Here is a 25,783-nt window from a genome sequence, read left to right as displayed (position 1 = left end):
TGTAACAAGAAAACCGTGCGGCTGGTGCTCGTTGCGCGTGTACGCCTCCGGGACGAAAGAGGGAGGACTGCAGTGCTCATGCAGTGCACCAGACAAAAAAAGATGAGCCTCGGTGGGGGCCAGACAGGGGGCAAAAACACGCGACGGGCCCCAAACCCCAAGTCCCTCTTCGCCTGCTTTTACTGTGTGTGCAACCGTCTCTCTTACATACGCGCTCATAGCACTTAAGCCCGCCGGTTGCCTGCACGTCAAGCGTGGATGATGAACGACAAAAATACGACGAGTCACGTACAGATTTTGCGATTTCGCGGCCAGCACACCGCCAATGTTAAATAAATTATGTCGCCCGAAGAAGGAGCGACAAAAAAAATACATACACTACTCCTTGACCACTTACAATTAGCCACAAATTCGTTTTGTAATCAACATATTTCGACTGCAAAGCTTATATTTGTAGCCGCATCGGACATTGAAGAATAGATCGATGCGGCTCCATATTTACGAGCTCGGATGAAAAAATAAATAAATGCAAAAATGTAGATCGTATATTTTTTCAGCAGGGTGAAAAGAAAATCTTATTTTGAGCAAGAAAGTCGTCTTAATCTCAGGGCTCGAACTAGGTCCGAAAAATCCCGTAACAGTCCGTAAATTTGCTTAAGGCCGTAAAAGTCCGTTTTCTTGAAAAAAGGTCCGTAAAGTTCGTAATTTGATTAAAAAAAGACGAAAATTTCATAAATTGTACGATATAATTTGGATAATTTTAGAAAAATTACAAATAATTATAGGAATTCAATTATTTTCAAAAGTAATAAAATTCTTCGCAAAAATTCAATTATGTTCAAAATTTTTTTTTAATTCTCGTCAAAATTTCAATTAACTTTAGAAATAATTAAATTCTTCTCCAAAATTCAATTATTTTCAAAAATTTTAATAAAATTCTTGGCAAAATTGCAATTATTTTTAAAAATTTTCCTTAATTCAATGATTTTTAATTGGTCCCTGCTATTGTAATAAAATTTTCCAAAAGAATTCAATTATTTAAAAAAAAAATTAATAAAATTCTTCATAAACCTTTAATTCTCTTCAAAAAATAATAAGAATTTCACAGGAATTTCATTATTTACAAATTTTTTTTTTTAAATTTCCTCGCAACCATTTATAATTATTTTCATAAATAATAAAATTTTTACAGAGATTCAATTATTTTCGTAAATAATAAAATTCTTTTTAGGAATTCAATTTTTTTCATAAATAATAAAACTCATTGCAGAATTTCAATTATTTTAATTTAAAATTTTAATCGGATTCCTTAAAAAAATGTAATTATTCAAAAAATTTTTAGTAAAATTCGTCAAAAGAATTCAATCATTTAAAAATTTTTGGATAAAATTCAAAATTTCAATTATTTTTAAAATTAATAAATTCTTCTCCAAAATTCAATTATTTTCAAAAATTTTCCTCAATTCAATGATTTTTAATTGGTCTCTACTATTGTAATATAATTTTCCAAAAGAATTCAACTATTTTTAAAAAAATTCAATTAAAATTCTACACAAACCTCTAATTATTTTTAAAAAATAATAAAAATTTCACAGGAATTTCATTATTTACAATTTTTTTTTTTAATTTTCTTCGCAACTATTCAATTATTTTAATAAATAATACAATTTTTACAGGGATTCAATTATTTTCGTAAAAAATACAATTCTTTTTAGAAATTAAATTATTTTCATAAATAATAAAACTCATTGCAAAATGTCAATTACTTTTAATAAAGGGATTCAATTATATTAAAAAATTTAAATAAAATTCATGGCAAAATTTCAATTATTTTAAAATATTTTCCTGAATTCAATAATTTCCAATAAATGATATTTAATTAAAATTCTACTCAAACATTTAATTATTTTCATAAATAATAAAAATTTCACAGGAATTCAATTATTTACAAATTTTTAATAAATTTCATTGTAAAAATTCAATTATTTTCATAAATAATGAAATTCTTTTTTGTAATTCAATTATTTTCATAAATACCTAATAAATTTTTTTGCAATAATTGAATTATTTTTATAGATAATAATTCTTTTTTTAGAGATTCAATTATTTCTATAAATAAAATTCATTGCAGAATTTCAATAATTTTTAATACAATTTTAATCGAATTTCTGGAAAAATGTTATTATTCTTAAACATTTTATTAAAATTGGTTAAAAGAATTCAATTATTTAAAACATGTTTGATAAATTTCTTTAAAAGAATTCAATTTTAACCTCGATTTTAACAAACATTTAATTATTTATTAAATTTTTTTTATATTTAGGTATATAATTGAATTCTTGTCGAATTTTCCCATAAAAATTAATTTAAAAATTGATTTCGGTTAAAATTTTAGATTGTAATTGAACATTGAAAGCATTACAGCGTAAATTTTTAGAAATAATTGAATTTTGAAAAGGTTTAAGATTGAAATCTTTGAAAATTTGAATTTTTCATATTTTTAACTAACAATTCTGTGGAATTAATTTTTTTTTTGAGAAACTTTAATTGCAGATTTTTTATTAAAATTATTTAAAGTTTTTATTTTCTATTACATATTTAATTGAAGAATTCACGAATAATTGAAATTTTGTAAAATTGAATTGTAAACAAATGAATTTGATAATTCTCAAAGAAATTTTTTAAAAATTATTAAAAATAATGGATTTATAAAAGATGTTTAGTTAAAAACACGAAAAAAATGTAATTTTGGAAAAGTTGCAAATTATTGTAGAAATTCAATTATTTTCTTCGAAAAAATTAAATATTGTTCAAAAATAATAAAATTCTTCTTAAAAATTCAATTATTTTCACAAATAATAAAACTCATCGCAGAATTTCAATTATTTTTAATCAAATTTTAATCAAATTTCTCAAAAAATTTAATTATTCTTAAAAATTTTATTAAAACTCGTCGATAGAATTCAATAATTTAATAAGAATTTGTTGATAATATTCTTTATTGGAATTAAATTTCAAGAAACATTCAATTATTCAATCATTTTTTCATTTTTTTATTTAAATAATTGAATTCTCGGATAATTTTCTTTTAAAAATTGAATTTCAGTAAAAATTTTAGATAATAATTGAATATTAAAAGCAGTTAAAGTAATTCTAACTTTTTTTGGAATTTTTGAAGTAAAGAATTTTAATTACTTGAGAAAAAACAAGAATTTGTCTAAAGTAAATTTTCAAAGGTTTTATAAAATCAGGAATTTTGATTTCTTGCAATTTTTTGAGTCGAAGAATTTCAATAACTTAAGAAAAAACCCAAGAATTCGGCTATAATTACGAATTCTAAAAAAAGCAAAATTACTGGATTTTAACTATTTTTGAATTTTATGAATCCAGTGAATTATAATTCGTTGAGATTTGTATATTTAGTATCGAATTCTAGTTTAACAAAATTTCTCAAGCCAAAAATTACGAGAAAATATTTTCAAATTTAGAGCCAATACTTTAGACAATTTTTAATTTAAAATTTTGCTAATGTAAAAATTTTTAGCAACGAAAAATTTAGCTGAAGTAAAATTTTCTGTTAAATTAAAATTACTTTAATATAAAGAAATTGAAAGAAATTGAAAGAAATTAAAAGAAATTATAATGTAATGAAAAATTTTGCTTACGTACAGAAATTCTTATTACTGAATGAGGAAATATAAATTCCATTTAAAGAATTTTTTAATATAAAAGTAAGAAATAAAATCTGATTTGTCTTTTTAAAGAACATTTTTTTACTGTCAATTAAGGAGAGTTTGCACAACAGGTCTTTTATTTATTATATACAAGATTTTGTAAGTCTTTTGTATGCTGATTTCATGATTCCCAAAGAGGGTCAGGGGAGGGAGGGAGGGGATTTATTTTCATTGCGTAGTTTAGTTACGCATAAAATTACTCATATTTTCATGAATGTATTTTATGATTTTAAAATGGATATTGATGGTCCAAGTTGTATGATGAATTGCATCCATGCATTGTACATACTCTGTAGATGTGTGTGTGTGTGTGTGTGTGTGTGTGCAACAAAAACTGTGACCTGACAAGAATGTCCAGACGAAACTAAACACTTTGTCAAATATTGACGTGTAAAATATTTGATGTCTTACACCTTTCGTATTTTCTTTTTGTATAAACATTGAGTGGTGAAACTAATATTGCACTTTATGTGTTGTTTCAATATTGTACGCATGAGAGGTGTTGTTAAAAAAAATCACTTCGCAGAAAAAATTATCGTGGATCTACTTTTGTCTATTGTTTCATTTGTTTGTAGAGGGACTTTTATTGCATAGGCTTTCAATTTTCAATTGTTCGATTTCTATTGTTTCGAGACGTAGTTTTTTATTGTTGGTTTTGACTTCTTACTTGTAGAATTTTTTTTTCTTTCTCTTTTTGTCTGCTCTTCTCTTTCGGTTTTTCTCTTTTCTTCTCAAAATTCTTCAAATGTATGCTATTTCACAGAAATAAAATTATTTTTAGGACTTTTAATGAAATTCTTTACATAATTCAATTATTTTCATAAATAACAATAATCATCACAAAAATTCAATTATTTTCAAAAGAAATAAATTTCTTCTTGGAAATTCAATTCTTCAAAGAAATTAAATTATTTTTAAAAATTTTAACGAATATCTCGTCAAGAATTCAATTATCTTTATAATTAGCAAAATTTTTCAATTCAATTTCAATTCAATTATTTTAAAAAATAATAAAATTCTTCTTAGCAATTCAATTATTTTTGAAAATTTTAATAAAATTCTTAGCAACTATTCAATTATTATCAAATATTTTAATAAAATTTTTTGAAAAATGTCAATTATTTTAAATACAATTTAAATTAAATTTTTTTGAAATAATTCAATTATTCTTTTAGATTTTAATAAAATTCTTTCCAAGAATTAAATTATTTACAATACATAATTCTTCGAAAGAATTCAATTATGTCGAAAAATAACAAAATTATTCCCGAAAATTTAATTATTTTAAGGCATTTTAATAAAATTCTTTTCAAAATTCAATTATTTTCATAAATAACAATATTCATCGCAAGAATTCAATTATTTTTAAAAGTAATAAATTTCTTGTTGGAAATTCAATTCTTTTTAATAATTCTAATAAAATCGTTCGCCAAAATTCAATTATTTTCAATAATTTAAATAAAATTCTTTTCAAAAATTCAATTATTTTAAAAAGTTTTTCGCAGTTCAAAGATTTTAAATATTTATTATTTTTTATAAAATGTATCAAAAAATTTAATTTTTGACATAAATTTTTGATACAATTCTACGAAAACATTCAATTATTTTCATAAATATTAAAATTTTATTTCGGAATTCAATTATTTTCATCGCAGAATTTCAAATATTTTTAATACAATTTTAAATAAATTACTCAAAAAAATGCAATTATTCTTAAAATTTTATTAAAACTTGACAAAAAAAATTCGGTTTTAAGGAACATTCAATTATTCAATAAAATAATAAAATTTGTTGCAATAATTCAATTATTTTCATAAATAACTTTTAATTCGTCGCAAAAAATCAATTATATTCAAAAATTCTTAAGTAATTTTGCCAAAAAAATTTGATTATTCTGAATTCTTTCCATAAAATAAAGAATTTTAATAAAATTCTTTTCCACAATTCACAAGAATCACAAGAATCCAATTTTTTTGAAAAGTAATAAAATACTTTACGGAAGTTAAATTATTTTCAAAATATATTAAAAATTCTCGTCAAAAGAATTCCTTAAAAGAAATTCCTCAAAATTCCTAAAAAGAAATTAATTATTTTCAAAAGTTGTTAATAAAATTCTTTCTAAAAATTAAAATTTTAAGAAACATTCAAATTATTGAGTAAATTATTTATTTTTGTATTTAAATAATTTAATTCTCGTAGAATTTTTAAATAAAAAATTGATTTAAAAAATATTTGAAATTAGTTATTAAAAATAATGGATTTATAGAAGAATTAAAAAACACTAAAAAAAAACTTAAATTTTGGAGAATTTACAAATTATTGTAGAAATGCAATTATTTTCAAAAGTAATAAAATTTCTTCGCAGAAATTCAATTATGGTCAAAAGTTTAAAATTCTTTATGGGAATTAAATTTTAAGAAACATTCAATTATTCAATAAATTATTTATTTTCATTTCATTTTGTATTTAAATAATTTAATTCTAGTAGAATTTTTTAATAAAAATTGATTTCTTCATGTTTTATAAAGGTTTGAATTTGAATATTTTGAAAATTTTAATGCCTACTGGAAATATAATAATAATTAAATATTTATTTAAAAATGAAGTTATTGATGTTTTCGAATAATTTTACTTTTGAAGAAATTTGTAAATAAATGTATAGAACATTTTTTTTTGAGTATCTAATCATTTTTAGAGTGAATTAGAACATTCTTTAGGGTCAGGGAAAAGAAGAATTTCTGTCTGGAAATCAGGGAAAAACATAGTTAAATTTTTGTGGCAACTGGAATTATTTCTGAACTATTGCAAACTAGGTCTAATATTGGCCCAACTGAAGCTTGATTTTAGATTTCATATTCGCAATCTTGGACCAATATTGGCAATGTATTGGCAATGCCTTGGCATTAATTATCAGAGAAGAATATCACTATAGTCATATAATGAAAGGATTCGGTAAAAAAAAATGGTAGTTCGATTATCATGTTTTATTGCATCTTTCTTTTGAAATGCTCCCTTGTTCGCCTCTTGCATTGCACCTTGAATCTTTTTTTTTTCTTTTTTTCGTCGATTATTATTCTCTGCGTAACCGCGGTTCCATGGTAGAGTGACTTGTAGATCGTTTAACGAGTACTGGGTGACGAGCTCTTCGAACCGTTGAACCGGCGATGATGAACATTGATAAGGTTTTATGGCCGTGTTTCATCCTGTTTGGAGCAATCGCAATCGCCCTGTCGATGCACACGCGTACATATATCGAAACGCGTATATATATATATATATGCAACATGCACGTATAAACTTCCATACAGTATGTGCGCTCCTATCAGATTCCTCCTCCCCCCTCTCTCTTTTTGCCCTTCGGGCCCTACTCCTGATTGCCTAGAGAATGTACGTAGGCGCTTGTAAAGTGCGAGATAATGGCGAAAACGGAAAAAGGAACACGGAGAAGTTGAAAACGTTAGAAAAGGACGAAAGTATTTATATTGTAGCCGTCGAGCAAACGTTCCGAGTTAATGAGGAACAAAAGCCATACCACACGAGACAGGCTAGTGTATATGGCCATATCTCGTCAGATTTACGGCAATTTTCTGCAATTTTTTCAGACTACCCTTTTTTATGTTCTTTTGCTTCCCGAGAGAGTGAAAAAAGTCAATGAAAATCGGATTAATCGGAATTTTCTCTTAAATGTTTATAAGTTTACGAAAGGCATTTTTTAATTTTGAAAATTAACGGAAGGAAGGTTAGAAAAGCATGGTTGAATTCAGGCTTCGCACTCATCTACTAAAACCTACTATTTTACTACTTTTTTTACCTTATTTATTTATTTAAGAAACATACATAACTATACTATTTCAGTACTTTTTTTAGATTTCAGCCACTAAAAAGCTACTATATCTGTTTTTATTAAATTTCCACTACTTTAAATTCGCTAATAATAGAAATCAAAAAACTATTCTTAAAAATTATAATCAAATTCTTTAAAACAATTCAATTATTTTCAAAAAATAATCAAAATTCAATTATTTTCAATATCTACTATTTTCTTAAAATTTCGCAAAAGAATTCAATTATTTGCAAAAAAAATTGATAAAATTCATCCAAACTTTAATTATTTTCATAAATAATAAAATTTCCACAAGAATTCAATTAACTTAGAATAGCATTTTCAAAAAAAATTCGAAAAAATCAATTATTTAACAAAATTTGTATTAAACAATTCTTTACAATAATTCAATTACTTTCACTAATAATAACAATTTTCATGGAAATTATAATTTTTGATAATATTCTAAGCAAGAGTTCAATTACTTTTTTAAATAATAAAACTCATCGAAGAATTTCAATTATTTATAATACTAATTTAAATTAATTAACCGAAAAATTCAATTATTTTCACAAATAAAGTTTTCCACTAGAATTCAATTATTTGAAATAAAATTTTCATAATATATTATATTTCGAAAAAATTAATTCTTTAAAACAATGTTTATAAAATTCTTATAAAGAATTCAGTTATTTTCCAAAATAACAAATTTTTTCACTGAAGTTCAAGTCTTTTTAAACATTTTAATAAAATTTTTCTTAATAATTCAATTATTTTCATAAATAATAAAATTCTTCTTAGAAATTTAATTAGTTTTGAAAATTTTAATAAAATTCTTACTCAACTATACAATTATTTTTATAAATAGAAATATTCATCACAAGCATTCAATTAATTAATTAACTATATTAATTTGAATGTTCTTTCATTCTTTCATTCATTCACTTTTTCTGTCCCTCACACTCTGAAGTTGTTTTTTGTTTATACTTTTGTTTTTGTAATCTTTAGATAACTAGAAAATTTTACGTGCGAAACGTGTTATTCAATTTATTATTGTTATGCAAATTACAAATATTTTTTATCTTCAAATATAAATTTTTAAAATAATTTCATAATCAAAATTTTAAATGCCAAATTCACTTATTAAGTACAAAATTAATTATTACTGTTCATATATGTTCTAAAATTTTAATAAATCCTTGGAAAAAATTCAATTCTTTTTATAAATAGTAAAATTCTTCACAAGAATTAAATTATTTTTAATCAAATTTAAATAAAATTACATTAAAGAATTTAATTATTTTCAAAAATTTCCATAAAATGCAATTTCAACAAGAATTTAAAATTCTCGAAAAATAGTTCAATTATTTTCAAAATATTTTTAAAAAATTCTATATAAAAATTAAATTACTTTCAATGCAATTTTTAAATATATTCTTAAAAAAAAATTTGAAAGAATTCAATTATTTTCAAAAAGTAATAAAATTCTTGTGATGAATGCAATGATTTTGAATATACTTAATTTTAATAAAATTCTTTAAAGAAATTCCATTATTTTCGAAACAACATTAATTGAATTTCTCGAAAATATTTCTATAAAATTCTTCATAACAATTTAATTATTTCTTAAAATTTTTTTAAATTCTCGCGAAACATTTTAATTATTTTTTATAAATAGTAAAATATTTCTAAACAATATTCAATTATTTTTTTCAATAGTAAAATCTTTATACAAAAATCCAATGATTTTTAAAACAAATTTTAATTGAATTCCTCGGATGAATTCAAATATTTTTAAATATTTCCATAAATTTCAATTATGTCCAAAAATTTTAATAAATTTTTCAAAACAATTTTTATAAATATTAGTAAAATTCTCAGGAAGAATTCAATTATTTTCAATTCACTTTTAATAAAATTCTTCTTCATAAAATTCAAATGCTTTCAAAATTTTCAATTAAAATTATTAAAAAAAATATTAGTTTTAAAAAAATTCAAAGAAATTCTTTAAAAGAATTTAATTAGGATTTTAAAAATTTTTAATAAAATTCTTTGTGAGAATTCAGTTATTTTCCTAAATAATAAAATTCTTTGAAGGAATTATATTATCATCAAATTTTTGATAAAATTCTTTGCAACAATTCGATGATTTTCAATATATTAATTTTAAAATTGAAAATATTTGAAAAGAAAAATTAAAAAAAGTTTATAATAATGCAATTTATTTTGCATTGTTTTTGTTTATGAATTACAATTTATGTAACAAAATTATTATTTTGTTTTAGAAAAAGAAGAAAAATATTTGCAAAATTCCTATTCTTTTTATCTTATTTTTGGAACAGGATTATAAAATCATTATTTTATATTATTATAAGAATATTGTTACTGTAACTTCATAAAAATTATTTTCATCATTTTAATTCTATTATTTTCTAGAATTTTAAATTATTTTTTTTTGAAAATAATTGAATTCCTGTGAAATTTTTATTATTTATGAAAATAATTAAATGTTTGCATACAATTTTATTAAAATTTTTTTTTAAATAATTGAATTTTTTTTTAGGAAATTTTATTAAAATAGAAGATATTGAAAATCATTGAAATTAGAAAAATGCATTTTATTTTTTTAAATTGTTGATATTAGGACAAGAATTTTTTTGACATTTAGGAAAATAATTAAACTTTGGAGAAGAATTTTGTTACTTATAAAGATAATTGGGATTTTTCCAAAATTTTTTTTCAAATTTTGTACTGAGTTGAATTTTATAAGAAGAATTTTATTAATTTTTTTTTAAATAGTTGAATTTCTGCAATTATTTGTAATTTCTCCAAAATTGAATTTTTTTTAGTGTTTTTAACAAAAATTTGAATAAGAAAGTTTTCAAATTCTATTATTTTTAAAATTGCTAATTTTATTTTAAAAAAAAGACAGCAAGAAGTTAGCCGCGCGCTTTAGCGCGCGAATAGTTGCTAGTTATTTTTAAAAGCAATAAATTTTTTTCTCAGAAATTTAATTATTTTTGAAAATTTTAATAAAATTCTAAGCAACTATTACATTATTTTCATAAATCATAAAATTCATCGCCGGATTCCAATTATTTTTAATACAATTTTACAGAAATTGCTCAAAAAATGTAATTATACTTAAAAATTTCATTTTAATTCCTCGAAAAAATCAATTAATTAAAAAAATGTTTTTCTTAAATTCTTTTGAAGAATTCAATTATTTACAAAAATATTAGAATTTTCACAGCGAAATTCAATTGTTTTTTGAATATTTCAATAAAATTGTTTGAAAGAATTCAATTATGACGATAAATAACAAAATTGTTCACCACAATTCAATTATTTTGAGACATTTTAATCAAATTCTTTGTAAAATTCAATTATTTTCATAAATAACCATATTCATCACAAGAATTTAATTATTTTGAAGAAATCTTTTAAAATCATTTGCAAGAATTCAATTATTTTCATAAATAATAAAATGCTTTTTAGAAATACAATTATTTTCAAAAAAAATTTAATAAAATACCACATAAACATTCAATTCTTGTCAAAAATTTTAATAGAACTCTTTATAAAACTTAAATATTTTTAAAAATTTTTCGCATTTCAATTATTTTTAATATCTAGGTACTATTTTAATAAAATTTTCTAAAAGAATTCAATTATTTAAACAAAATTGTAATAAAAATTTCTCAGGAATAAAAATTGTTCCCGAAAATTCAATTATTTTGAGGCATTTTAATAAAATTCTTTGCAAAATTCAATTATTTTCATAAATAACAATATTCATCACAAGAATTCAATTATTTTTAAAAGTAATAAATTTCTTCTTGGAAATTCAATTATTTTAAGAAATGCTAATAAAATCGTTTACAAGAAGTCAGCTATTGTCAAAAATTTTAATTGAATTTTTTTAAAATTTAAATTTAAATTATTTTTAAAAACTTTTTAAAAATTAAACTTTAAAAAACTATTTAAAAACTTTTCAGAATTCAATTACTTAAAAAATTTGTGGTAAAAATCTTCGTAAGAATTCAATTTTTTTCATGAATAATAAAAATTTCTCAAGAATTCAATTATTTAAATTGGAATTCGCATAAAATTAGTCGAAAGAAATTAATTATTTAAAATTTTTTATAAAATTACATAATTTTTCGATAGCTACATTTTTACTACTTTTTTTTAGTTTGAAAGCTACTTTCTGCTACATTTTTAAAGTTAATTATCGAGTGCAAAGTTTGTTGATGTGTTCGATTAATTAATTTTAATTTTTCGTGAGTTGTCTGACTGCTTCCGGCTATATGAAATATGCGTCTATACGGTGTTTATGTCTGTTGATTAAAGCTCAAATTTCCAACGATTAATTACATCACAAATATTCCCTTATTGCTGATTTCGATAAAATATAAAGTGCATTAAAATTGCCAGGGGTGGGAATTTTGACACTTGATCTGCTGCCACGTTGGGGAGCTGAAACCTAATTGTCTGGAAATTTGGCGCATTTATGCTTTGCTACTTTACCATTTCCGGATGAGTAAATTTTGCTACTTTCTAAATAGCAAAACAAAGTTTATTTATTTATTTATTTAAGTTACTAAAGTTGTAAAATTTATTTTTACTCCATCAAAAAAAAAAAAAACATAAAAGTGCAGAAGTTTCCGAAAATCCAGTCGGAAAAGTTCTATGGAATTTTACTAGATTCTATCGATGATGATTAGTTGGAATAATTCTGTAAAAATTTTACTGAACAGTATGTAGAATTTCATTGGAATAATTCTATAGAATTCGCTTCATGTCGTTTGTGAGTGAACTTCTACCTAATATTTACTAGATTCATGTTGAACTGTTCTAGTAAAATTCTGTAGAATTTTACTATGAGTTTAAAATTGTACTATAATTAAAAAGTTCAAAATAAATTAAAAAGTGTAAACTCCGAATAAAAATTGATTCAGTAGAATACAAAAATCATGCTATGAATTTAACAACAGCAAACAAAAATCGTTATAGGTGTTAATTCCTTTTTAAAAGACTATTTAACATATTCCAATATGACTAATTGCTCTGATGGGGGGAATTCTTAACGATTTTAAAAGAGACTCATGAGTAATGTAAGCATATAACTTGGTGCAAACTCTCCTTCTTTACATTTACACAGTTTTAAGTTCTTTTTTTCTTTTCTTTTTTTTTTTTGAGGAACGTGCAAGACCTTAAAGACAAATGCTATTTTCATATATACATGTATATATAGTGATGGCATCGTTATCATTGCACGTATATTGTTGGTAGAATCACACACAAATATTCACGAGTGTAAAGAAATTTATTTTTTTTACACTCATATATTTTCCAGTGAGGCAAAGAAAAAAAAACGTCGCATTTAAAGATGACCTCCATTGGCGAGACGGTTTAACGTCGACAATATGTCACCTTGGTAAATATGTCGCGTCAAAGAAGTGTTTTATATTATTTTTATCGACAACTATCCGGAAGCGGTAGTTTCGTTCAATTTCTATTATCTCTCTCTATCTCTCTCTCTCTTTTTTTCTCTCTCGCTAATTGATAACATTTCAGCCGTGACTAGCGTGATAATTGTATTTTTCATCACTTAATTGTAAATATTTTCTTTATATTAATATATATTTAGCTTTATTTTCTTTTATTAAATATGTTATTGGCTTCACATTTTTTATATTTATATTTATACGAAAAATAAATCGAAATTAACTGTCACTCTTTAAAAAATGAAACCTGAACTGTCCGTAATTTTAGCGATGACAACTTTTATTAAAAATTAAAAATTACCAATTTCTTTTTATAAAATTAACCATGAAAATTAATGCAGGGCTCGAACTAGATCCGTAAATCCAGTAAAAGTTCGTAAATTTGCTTAAAGTCCATAAAAGTCCGTTTTTTTAAAAAAAATGGTCCGTAAAGACCGTAATTTTATTGAGAAAAGACAAAAATTTCGCAAATTGTACAATATAATTTGGAGAATTTTAGAGAAATTACAAATGATTGCAGAAATTCAATTATTTTCAAAACTTATTATAAAATTTTTGGCGAAAATTACAATTATTTTTATAAATAATAAAATTCTTCTCCAAAATTCAATTATTTAAAAAAAATTTAATAAAATTCTTCTCTGAAATTCAATTATTTTCAAAAGTAATAAAATTCTTCGCAAAAATTCAATTATCTTCAAAATTCTTTTTAAATTCTCCTCAAAATTTCAATTATGTTTATAAATATCAAAATTCTTCTGCAAAATTCAATTACTTTTAAAAAAATCTGTTCAAAATTTCAATTATCTTTGTGAATAATAAAATTCTTCTCTAAAATTCAATTATTTGCAAAAGAATTTTAATAAAATTCTTGTCAAAATTTCAATTATCTTTATAAATAATCAAATTCATCCTAGAAATTCAATTATTTTCAAAAGTAATAAAATTCATTGCAAAATTCAATTATCTTCAAAAGTAAGAAAATTCTTTAGAAAAATTAAATTATTTTCAAACATTTTTTTTTAAATTCTTCTCAAAATTCCAATTATTTTTATAAATATCAAAATTCTTCTGCAAAATTCAATTACTTTTAAAGATTTTTTAAAAAATCTGTTCAAAATTTCAATTATCTTTATAAATAATAAAATTCTTCTCCGAAATTCAATTATTTTCAAAAGTAACGAAATACTTCGCACACATTTAATTATGATCGAAATTTTTTTTAAATTCTCGTCAAAATTTAAATTTTCTTTAGAAATATTAGAATTTTTCTCAAAAATCTAATTATTTTCAAAAATTATAATAAAATTTTTGGCAAACATTTCAATTATTTTTATAAATAATAAAATTCTTCTCTAAAATTCAATTATTTTCATACATTTTAATAACATTCTTGTTAAAATTTCAATTATTTTTGTAAATAATAAAATTCTTCTTTAAAATTCAATTATTTTCATAAATTTTGATAACATTCTTGTTAAAATTTCAATTATTTTTGTAAATAATAAAATTCTCCAAAATTCAATTATTTTCTAAAGTAACGAAATACTTCGCACACATTCAATTGTGTTCAAAAAAATTTATAAATTCTCGTCATAATTTCAATTATCTTTAGAAATATTAGAATTTTTCTCCAAAATTCAATTATTTTCAAAAAATTATAATAAAATTTTTGGCAAAAATTTCAATTATTTTTAAAAACTTTCCTCAATTCAATGATTTTCAATATTTGCTATTTTAAAAGAATTGTCTATAAGAATTCAATTATTTAAAAAAAAAGTTTACAAAAATTTCCGCAAACCTTTAATTATTTTCATAAAATAATGAAAATTTCACAGGAATTCCATTATTATTTATAAATTTTTTAGATATTTCTTCGCAATCATTTAATTATTTTCATAAATAATAAAATTTTTACACGGATTCAACTATTTTCGTAAATAATAAAATTATTTTTAGGAATTCAATTATTTTCATAAATAATAAAACTCATTGCAAAATTTCAATTATTTTTAATACAATTTTAATTAAATTCGTTGAAAAATGTAATTATTTTTATAATTTTATAAAAATTCGACAAAAGAATTGAATTATTTAAAAATTTATTGATAAAATTCTTTATAAGAATTTAATTTTAAGAAATAAGCAATTATTCAATAAATTTTTTTTTTGTATGTAAATAATTGATTTCTAGTAGAATTTTCTAATAAAAATTGATTTAAAAATTAATATCAATTAAAATTTTCGATAGTAATTGAATAATAAAAGCAATATAGCGTGAATATTTAGAAATAATTAAATTTTAAAAATGTTTTAAATTAAAATCTTTCAGAATTTTAATTTTTTATAATTTTAACTGGAATTAATTTTTTGAGAAAGTTTAATTGCTGATTTTTTTTAAAAAATTATTTCAAGTTTTTATTTTCTAACATATATTTAATTAAAAAATTGACGAATAATTGAAATTTTGTAAAATTGAATTGTATATAAATGAATTTGAAAATTCTCAAAGAATTTTTTCAAAAATTATTAAAAATAATGCATTTATAGAAGAATTATAGTTAAAAACACGAAAAAAAAAATTTAATTTTGGAAAAGTTAGAAATTATTGCAGAAATTCAATTATTTTCAAGTGTAATAATATTATAAAAATTAAATATTATTCAAAAATATGAAAATTCTTCTTAGGGATTCAATTATTTTCACAAATAATAAAACTCATCGCAGAATTTCAATTATTTTTAATACAATTTTAATCGAATTCCTCCAAAAAATGTAATTATTCTTAAAAATTTTATTAAAATTCGTCGATAGAATTCAATTACTTAAAAATTTGTTGATAAAATTCATTATGGGAATTTAATTTTAAGAAACATTCAATTATTCAATAAATTATTTATTTTTGTATTTAAATAATTTAATTAATTTGTAGTAGAATTTTCTAATAAAAATTGATTTAAAAATGAGTTTCAGTTAAAATTTTAGATAATAATTGAATATTGTAAAGAAATGGATTTAAAAATTCATGTTTTATAGAAAAATTTAATTTGTAATTTTAAGTAAAATTATTTGACTTTCAGACTATGGTTATATTTTTGTCAGTAATTGGTCCGTAATTTTTCATTTTTAGTCCGTTGAGTCCGTTATTTTCAAATAATTTCACTGGTTCGCCCCCTGTTAATGTTTTATAATTCACGTATAAACTTTTTCAAAATTAATTTTTATTACAGAGAAGAAAATTTCAAAAACAGTTATTTGAGTTCTTATCCTGAAAATTGTTCCTGTTTAGCAATCTTTTTTTACTATAAAATGTTGATAAGAAGTGCAATATGATGAAATTAGACTTTAAAGAAAAATGGACGACTGTAATGCGCACGTATATATGTCTGGAAAAATTGCATATCTGATTCTCTAATCTTGTCGTCTTATCTTTATGTTTCTAGTTCTTTAAAAGTTTTCTATATTCTTGTATAGTATCAAAAGTGTCCTGCTTCTCTATTTTTTAATTTCATTTGTTTTTTTTTCAATTTTTTAACTCTTTGCATAACGTAAAATACCCGCAGAAATATTTATTTAAATAAATCGATTTGCTAAATAAATAAATAAATCGATTGTTTCTTTAAATCTATATTTGGTTACAGAAATATTGTAGTTGTTGAAAAAATTTGTAGGAATGAAATGTATATATCTATTTTTGTTATTGTCTAAAGTACAATTATTAGCGTCTTTGTATTTATCTAAAATAACCTTCAAGTTTTTGTCATTTTGCGAAATAGCCTTGTCGTTTGAAGCCGAGGACTTTTGAATCACGTTTTTTTTTCAAAAACGTGATTCAAAAGCCCTCAGCTTCTAAGGAAGGTGAATTTAAAAAAATCAATTTTCATTTAATAACCAAATAAAAAATTCCTATTCTTTTATTTTTTTAAATAAAAAAAATTTTAATTTAGTTTAATTAATTAATTAATTAATTAAATTTTAATTTAATTTAAATTTTAATTTAAATTTAAATTTAAATTTTTTATTTAAAAAATTTGGAGAGAGAGAGAGAGAAAATTCTTTTTTTTAAGAAAGTGATTAAAAAATCCTCGGCTTCTAAAGAAGTTGAATTTTAATAAAATTTTATTTAAAAATAATTTTTAGTGCAAGAAATTCCTGCAAGAAATTCTTGATTTTTTGTCGTTGACATTTTTTTTTTTTCTTTGAGAGAGAGAGACGATATACAATGTATAGTTTCGATAATATTAGAGCCGGTAGAAGGAGATATTATCAGTAAATAATATGTTTCCGTTGGTAATGAAAAAAGTAATTTAATGTTTATAATTTTTTTCTTTTATTTTCCAGTGAACGTAAGCGGGTATATAGTGGTGGTGCTTGTCCTCGTAGTCGGGGCACTCGTAGGTGTCCTGGCCACGGTTTCCCATCATCTACATCACCGACCTGCCTCGATATCGATTTTACATCATCACCATCATCATCATCATCGCGAGGAGACACTCACATCAAATCAACGACGACTCCTCCTCGAGGATCACTATCGTCATCCTGCTACGCCGGTGAGTACTCTAAATCCATTAAATCATTAAAAAAAAAAAACAAAAAAAAAAATTATCAAATAGACAAAAAAAGATAATAGTTCAAAAAAATTATAAAATACTCTAATTTTACCCTTGGGGCATTCCAGGAGAAATTTTCATTGAAAATTTATTTTTGTAGGAAAATTTTTTTTCGAATTCTGTATAAAAAATAAGAAGAGACGTGTTTTTTTATTTTTTTTATTAAATAAAAATTGTGGAATTTGAGATCTTTTTAATGTTCGAATTCCTTAGAAGCCGAATTTTAAAAAAATCAATTTTCATTTAATAACAAAATAGAAAATACCTATTTTCTTATTTCTTTCGAACAAATTAAAAAATTTGGAGAGAGAGAGAGAAAGAGAAGAAAATTCTTTTTTAAAAATGTGACTCAAAAGTCCTCGGCTTCTAAAGAAGTTGTAATTTAAAAATATCACCACTTTCACAATTTTCATTTAATAATAAAATAAAAAAATACCTATTTTTTATTTTTTTTCAAACAAATTAAAAAATTTGGTTCTAAAAAAAAAATTCTGTAGGTGAAAATTCCACTTGGAATGCCCCTTCTCTTGGCAAGTTGGGAAAGCTCGTTGCAGTCGCTCATTTTTTTTTTTTTTTGACTTTGTTCATTAAAATTGAATGTGCGGTAAAAAATAAAAATAAGAAAAAAAATAAAAACCGAAAAGTATGAAGAAGAAAAGAATGGAATAAGTAGACTAGAAAGAGGCAGACAAGACAAAAGAATAATTTACTTAATGAGCATAGTACGGTACATTTTTCGGCTTTAAAATCCACTAGCGCACTAAGATAAGTCATCTCGAAGAAACATCTATCTTTGAAACTTTTTTTCTCTCTCTTTTATTATCATCTCCCTCTCCCCTTCGTCTCGACAAGGTAATTAACATTTTTCACAATTAGTGAGGCGCATAAATATTCTCCAAAATGTTATTTCATCTAATTTGTTCCATTTTTTTATTTGATTGAAATAAAAATTATTTTTGTTCAAGTAAATATTTATTTGTGTAAAAAAAATTATTTGATTCAAGAAAATATTTGTTTGTGTAAAAAAAAATTATTTCATTCAAGTAAATATTTAGTTAACTAAAGTAAACATTATTTTATTCGTGTAAATATTTGTTTCATTGAAATAAAAATTATTTGATTCAAGTAAATATTTGTTTGACTGAAATAAAAAATATTTGATTCGAAAGTAAATATTTATTTAATTGAAATAAAAAATATTTGATTCAAGTTAATATTTATTTGACTAAAGTAAATATTTTTCGATTGAAATAAAAATTATTTGATTAAAGTAAATATTTTTTGATTGAAATAATAATGATTCGATTCAAATAAACATTTATTTGATTAAAATAAAAATTATTTGATTAAAGTAAATATTTTTTGTCAAAAATTGTAATTATTTTTATAAATGATAATAAAATTCTTCGCACACATTCAATTATGTTCAAAATATTTTAAAAATTCTCGTCCAAATTTAAATTATATTTTGAAGTATTAGAATTTATCTCCAAAATTCAATTATTTTCAAAAATTATAATAAAATTTTTGGCAAAAATTTCAATTATTTTTATAAATAACAAAATTTTTCTCCAAAATTCAATTATTTTCATAAATTTTAATAACATTCTTGTTAAAATTTCAATTATTTTTGTAAATAATAAAATTCTTCTCCAAAATTCAATTATTTTCAAAAATTTCAATAACATTCTTGTTAAAATTTCAATTATTTTTATAAATAGAAAAATTCTTCTCCAAAATTCAATTATTTTCATAAATTATAATAAAATTTTTGGCAAGAATTTCAATTATTTTTATAAATAATAAAATTCTTTTCAAAAATTCAATTATTTTCAAAAATATTAATAACATTCTTGTTAAAATTTCAATTATTTTTATAAATAGAAAAATTCTTCTTCAAAATTCAATTATTTTCAAAAGTAACGAAATACTTCGCACACATTCAATTGTGTTTAAAAAAATTTATAAATTCTCGTAAAAATTTCAATTATGTTTAGAAATATTAGAATTTTTCTCCAAAATTCAATTATTTTCAAAAAATTATAAACAAATTTTTGACAAAAATTTCAATTATTTTTAAAAACTTTTCTCAATTCAATGAATTTCAATATTTACTATTTTTTAAAAATTTTCCTAAAGAATTCAATTATTTAAAAAAAATTTAATAAAATTCTACGCAAACCTTTCATTATTTTCGTAAAATAATAAAAATTTCACAGGAATTCAATTATTATTTACAAATTTTTTATATATTTCTTCGCAATCATTTAATTATTTTCGTAAATCATAAAATTCTTTTTAGGAATTCAATTATTTTTATAAATAATAAAACTCGTTGCAGAATTTCAATTATTTTTAATACAATTTTAATTAAATTCGTCGAAAAATGTAATTATTTTTTGATTGAAATAAAAATTATTTGATTAAGGGCATTTGAACCATTATGACGTCATAGGTTCTGCAAAGCATGTGTTTTAAGGCTGTGACGTCATCATGGTTCAAATGCCCTTAACGAAATTTTTTTTAATTGGAATAATAATGATTCGATTGAAATAAATATTTATTTATTAAAGTAAATATTTGTAGATTGAAATAAAAAATATTTGATTAAACTAAATATTTTTCGATTGAAATAATAATGATTCGATTCAAGTAAATATTTATTTGATTAAAGTAAATATTTTTTGATTGAAATAAAAAATATTTGATTCAAGTAAATATTTATTTGTTTGAAATTAATAATGATTCGATTCAAGGAAATATTTAGTTAATAAAAATAAAAATTATTTGACTAAAGAAAGTATTTGTTTGATTGAAATAAAAAATATTTGATTCAAGTAAATAATTATTTGACTAAAATAAAATTTATTTGATTAAAGTAAATATTTTTTGATTGAAATAAAAAATATTTGATTAAAGTAAATATTTATTTGTTTGAAATTAATAATGATTCGATTTCAAGTAAATATTTATTTGACTAAATTAAATATTTTCCTATTGAAATAAAAATTATTTGATTAAAGTAAAAAATATTTTTTGATTGAAATAAAAATGATTCGATTCAAGGAAATATTCATTTGATTATAATAAAAATTATTTGATTCAAGTAAATATTTATTTGACAATAGATAACAAATCGGTTATTTGAATTTAAAAATTTTTTTTTCGCTGTAATTAAATCAATCTTGGCAACAATTGGTGAATATTTCCATACACTATTTATTCTAAACTTTCTAAACTAAAGTGATGGAATGGAATGTCTAGGTTTTCAGTTGTAGACATACCAGCAACATTTTTATTGATTTTTTTTTATCAATTGTTCATAGAATCATGTTGCAATGTGTTGAGTCGACCTTCAAGAAAATTACTCATTGAATGAATTCTCAGAAGACAATTTTTATTAATAAAATTAAACATAAAGAGAGAAAGGAGAGTTTAAAAGTATGATAAAAAAAAATGTTCATTATCTTATCGACAGACTCGTTGTAATACAACTGTTTCCAGTATATATATATACTGTATTGAAAATATCGATAATATTACCAATTATATTTTAATATCTTCTAATAATAGTAACGTAATAATTTAATTAATAACATCTACTAATTAAACATATTTTAAAAAATTTTTAATTAAATTAATTACTTTAGAGATTTTTTATTCTAAGAATTTAATGATTTAAAAATTTTTCGAAGTATGAAACTTAATAATTTAATTTAATTTTAAAATTCAGTAAATTAATCATTTTTAAACATTATTATTTATTAACTTAAAAATTAAACGTAAAATCAAAGAAAAATTAAAATAAAAGAAAAAAATTGTCGAAAATGAAAATTTTTTAATCTTAATATTTAGTAATTGAATTATTTTTTAATCTTAAAATTTAGTAACTTAATAGTTTTTTAATCTAATAAGTTATTAACGTGAAAATTTATTTCTTTAAAAATTTCATAATTTAAAATTAACTTTTGTAAGTAGAAATATTTTTCTATTTTAATTTTTCCTGATTTTCCATTGAAGGATTCTCAATAATGACTTGCAACTAAGAAAACGTAAAATAAAAGCAGAAAAAATGTCGAAAATGAAGTTCTTTTAAACTGATTTGAAATGTAAAAAGTTCTTTTTTTCAGGTTCAATGCACTCCACATATATAATATTCTTGTTCTTTCAACCCTCTAACTTCTTTATTATAAAGTATAGTCGACTAGGTCATATAAATTTTTAAATTCCATCTATTAGCTTCTATTTTCGAGGGAGAACTTTTATCGACACATATGTGAAAGACAATTCTTTATATTTTATATATTTTTTCCCCTTACTTTCATCTTCAACATTTATATATTATATTCTATTTTGAGGATTATTTCTTATTTGAATAACTTGTGAATTCACCTGTAAAGTTCAATTAACACGTCATTTAGTTTAATTCTTCTGCGGTTTTGTTGATTAAATAACTATTGCTACCTTGTTCTTTTGGTACTGAAACTTTTTCAACTTTTTTTTTGTAGAAAAAAATGAGAAAATTGTAGGTGTAATAAAAATAAAAGAAAAATTTGTGTAATATTAATAAATTTTAATTATCTTTAATTTTTAGTGCTTGGAGATTTTTTAATTGTTTTTTTTTAAGATTAAATAATATTTTGATATTTTTTTTACATTGCATTACATTTTTTACATTTGTGACACTATAAGCTACTTTTATCTAGTTTTTTTTTTAAATTGGCACTACTTTAAATCCACTAGTAGTTGAAGTAAAAAAAAATTCTCAATTTTTATAAAACTCTTCTTAGAAACAATTCGAAAATCTTTTATAAAATTCTTTGAAATAATTCAATTATTTAAAAAAATTTTTGGATAATTTTTCGCAAGAATTCAATTATTTTTACAAATAAAGTTTTCCACAAGAATTCACTTATTTAAAATAAAATTTTCATAAAATTTATTATATTTCGAAAAAATTAATTATTTAAAACAATGTTTATAACATTCTTATGAAGAATTCAATTATTTTGAAAAATAACAAAATTTTTTACAGAAATTCAATTCGTTTTAAACATTTTAATAATATTTTTCGCAATAATTCAATTATTTTCATAAATAATAAAATTCTTCTCAGGAATTTAATAACTTCTGAAAATTTTAATAAAATTCTTAGCAAATGTTCAATTATTTTCATAAATCATAAAATTCATCGCAGGATTTGAATTATTTTTTATACAATTTTACAGGAATTGCTCATAAAATTTTATTATTCTTAAAAATTTAATTTTCATTCATCGAAAAAATTAATTATTTAAAAAATATATTTTTCTTAAATTCTTTTGAAGAATTCAATTATTTACAAAAATATTAGAATTTTCACAGAAATTCAATTATTTTTAAATATTTTAATAAAATTTTTCGAAAGAATTCAATTATGTCGATAAATAACAAAATTATTCCCGAAAATTCAATTATTTTGAGACATTTTAATAAAATTCTTTGCAAAATTAAATTATTTTTATAAAAAAATGAATTAGAAATATTCATTACAAGAATTCAATTATTTTTAAAAGTAATAAATTTTTTCTTGGAAATTCAATTATTTATAAAGTAAAAAATTTCTTCTTGGAAATTCAATTATTTTAAAGAAGTCTTCTAAAATCATTTGCAAGAATTCAATTCTTTTCATAAATAATGAAATGCTTTTTAGGAATTCAATTATTTTAAAGAAATTTTAATAAAGTACCACACAGACATTCAATTATTGTCAAAAAATTTAATTGAATTCTTTATCAAATTTAATCATTTTCAAAATCTTTTCGCAATTCAATGATTTTTAATATTTACTATTTTCATAAAATTGACAAACAGAATTCAATTGTTTAAAAAATTTGTGGTAAAAATCTTCGTAAGAATTCAATTCTTTTCATGAATAATAAAAATTTCTCAAGAATTCAATTATTTAAATTGGAATTTGCATAAAATTAGTCGAAAGAAATCTATTATTTGAAAATTTTTATAAAATTGTTTGCAAAAATTAAATTATTTTTATAAATAATAAAATTCTTCTCCATCAATTCAATTATTTTTGAAAATTCTAATAAAATTCTTAACAACTTTTCAATTATTTTCAAATATTTTAATAAAATTGTTAGAAAAAAATCCATCAATTTAAATACAATTTTAATTAAATTTTTTTGAAATAATTCTATTATTGTTTTAGATTTTAATAAAATTCTTCCGAAGAATTCAATTATTTACAAAAATAGTTTTCCGAAATTATACAAAATTATTCCAAAAAATTCAATTATTTCGAGGTATTTAATAAAATTCTTTGCAAAATTCAATTATTTTCATAAATAAATAACAATATTTATCACAAGAATTCAGTTATTTTTAAAAGTAATAAATTTCTTCTAGGAAATTCAATTAATTTAAAGAAATCTACTAAAATCATTCGCAAGAATTCAATTATTTTCATAAATAATAAAATGGTTTTTAGGAATTCAATAACTTTCAAAAAAATTTAATAAAAACCACACAAGAAATGTTCAAAATTTAAAAAAAAATTCTTGTACAACATCCCAATTATCTTTATAAATAACAAAATTCTTCTTATTTTCATAAACGTCAAAAAAAAAAAAAAAAAATTCTTGTCCTAATTTCAATTATTTAAAAAAACTTTTTTTTAATTTTAATGATTTTCAATATCTACGATTCTCATAAAATTTCCTTACAGAGTTCAATTATTTAAATTAGAATTTTGCATACAAATTAGTCAAAAGAAATGAATTATTTAAAAAATTTTATAAAATTCGTCCCAAGAATTAAATTATTTTTATAAATATTTAAATTCTTTGATGAATAATGAAATTCGTTGCAGGAATTCAATTTATTACTACACTGGGAAAACATTATACTTAATTTAAATTAGCAAAATAATTTTAAGTGATTTTGTTTAATTGAAATTAGTTTGTAAGCTTAATCAACTTAAATGTTGATTATACATAATTTTAAATCAACCATAACTTATGTTTGAATTAAATATATTATTTTTTTAAATGAACCAAAAAATATGTTTGAATTATACTTAAATATGTTTGACTGCAAAGATATTTTAAGTTTGATTAAAACAAAATATGTTTGACCAAATAAATTATTTTCCTAATTTTCATCAAATATATTTCTTTCTTATTCTCATCCTACAGGATTTTTTCCTATAATTAGGATTTTTTCTTAATTAGGAATTAATTTTTTTAGGAATTAATTTTTTTCTTAATTAGGAAAATGTCAGGAGAATGAAATATAGAATGGAATTCTTGTCAGTATTGTGAAGTGTCTAAAACGAGTTTTTTTTTGTCGTCAAGGTTAATTTTTCGATAACTATTTTTTTACTACTTTTTTTAGTTTGAAAGCTAATTTTTGCCACTTTTTCAAAATTAATTATCGAGTGCGAAGTCTGAGTAGTGTAATAAAGCTACTGAAATATAGTGAAAAATAAAATAAATAAAACTTATGAAGAGTTAGTTTTTTAATTTACGAAATGTAATGAAATTGAAACCTGAGTAAAATGTTTAAAAAAATGATCCTTAAGAATTCGAAACTTTATGTACATTGTAGGCAACAATTAGATTTACAAGATGATGATTATTCGGTATCGCAATAACGATATAAATACCATATAAATTGTGTGCAATATGAAATATCAGAAAATCGCTCATGTGGATGAAGAGATACTCTCGGCCAATCTTGACTGCAAATGCATAATGTACCAAGCAGTGCCAGTGAAACCGATAAAGCTTGCGAGACGTCTAGTCGGAGGGATATTGCAGAAGTGAGCTTACGTATATATATAGAGAGAGAGTGAAATGGTTTTCGAGAGGCCCTTCAGAGCATAAGGATAGCGCATGGGGCACGAAGTTACTCAGTAATGTAATTTGCAATGCAATCCAGAATAACAATAGTCTATCCGCTGCCGAGACCAACCCCCGCCGGCTTTTATACAATGTTACGTCGTCGGAGCCAACTTCCAAGTTTAACTTAGTCCGGAAGTCAACTTGTGCTTGTTACGGTTATACTGACGCTGAGATCCCAACTCTATGTAAAGGACTCCTTAAGGAC

General features: G+C 21.3%; 1 protein-coding gene across 1 annotated transcript in view; it reads left to right on the top strand.

The window, feature by feature from the left end:
* Window positions 1-17,756, top strand: part of LOC122510164 — a 112,677-nt gene extending 94,921 nt beyond the window's left edge. Inside the window, exon 4 of the mRNA XM_043624618.1 lies at window positions 17,409-17,756. Coding sequence (XP_043480553.1) covers window positions 17,409-17,650 — 242 coding nt within the window. The 3' untranslated portion in view covers window positions 17,651-17,756. The remainder of the gene's footprint in view (window positions 1-17,408) is intronic.
* Window positions 17,757-25,783: the final 8,027 nt, after the last annotated feature.

Source organism: Leptopilina heterotoma, unplaced genomic scaffold, assembly GCF_015476425.1.
Source record: "Leptopilina heterotoma isolate Lh14 unplaced genomic scaffold, ASM1547642v1 Lhet_68, whole genome shotgun sequence".
NCBI classification, from domain to species: domain Eukaryota; kingdom Metazoa; phylum Arthropoda; class Insecta; order Hymenoptera; family Figitidae; genus Leptopilina; species Leptopilina heterotoma.
This window is presented reverse-complemented; position numbering and strand designations above follow the sequence as displayed.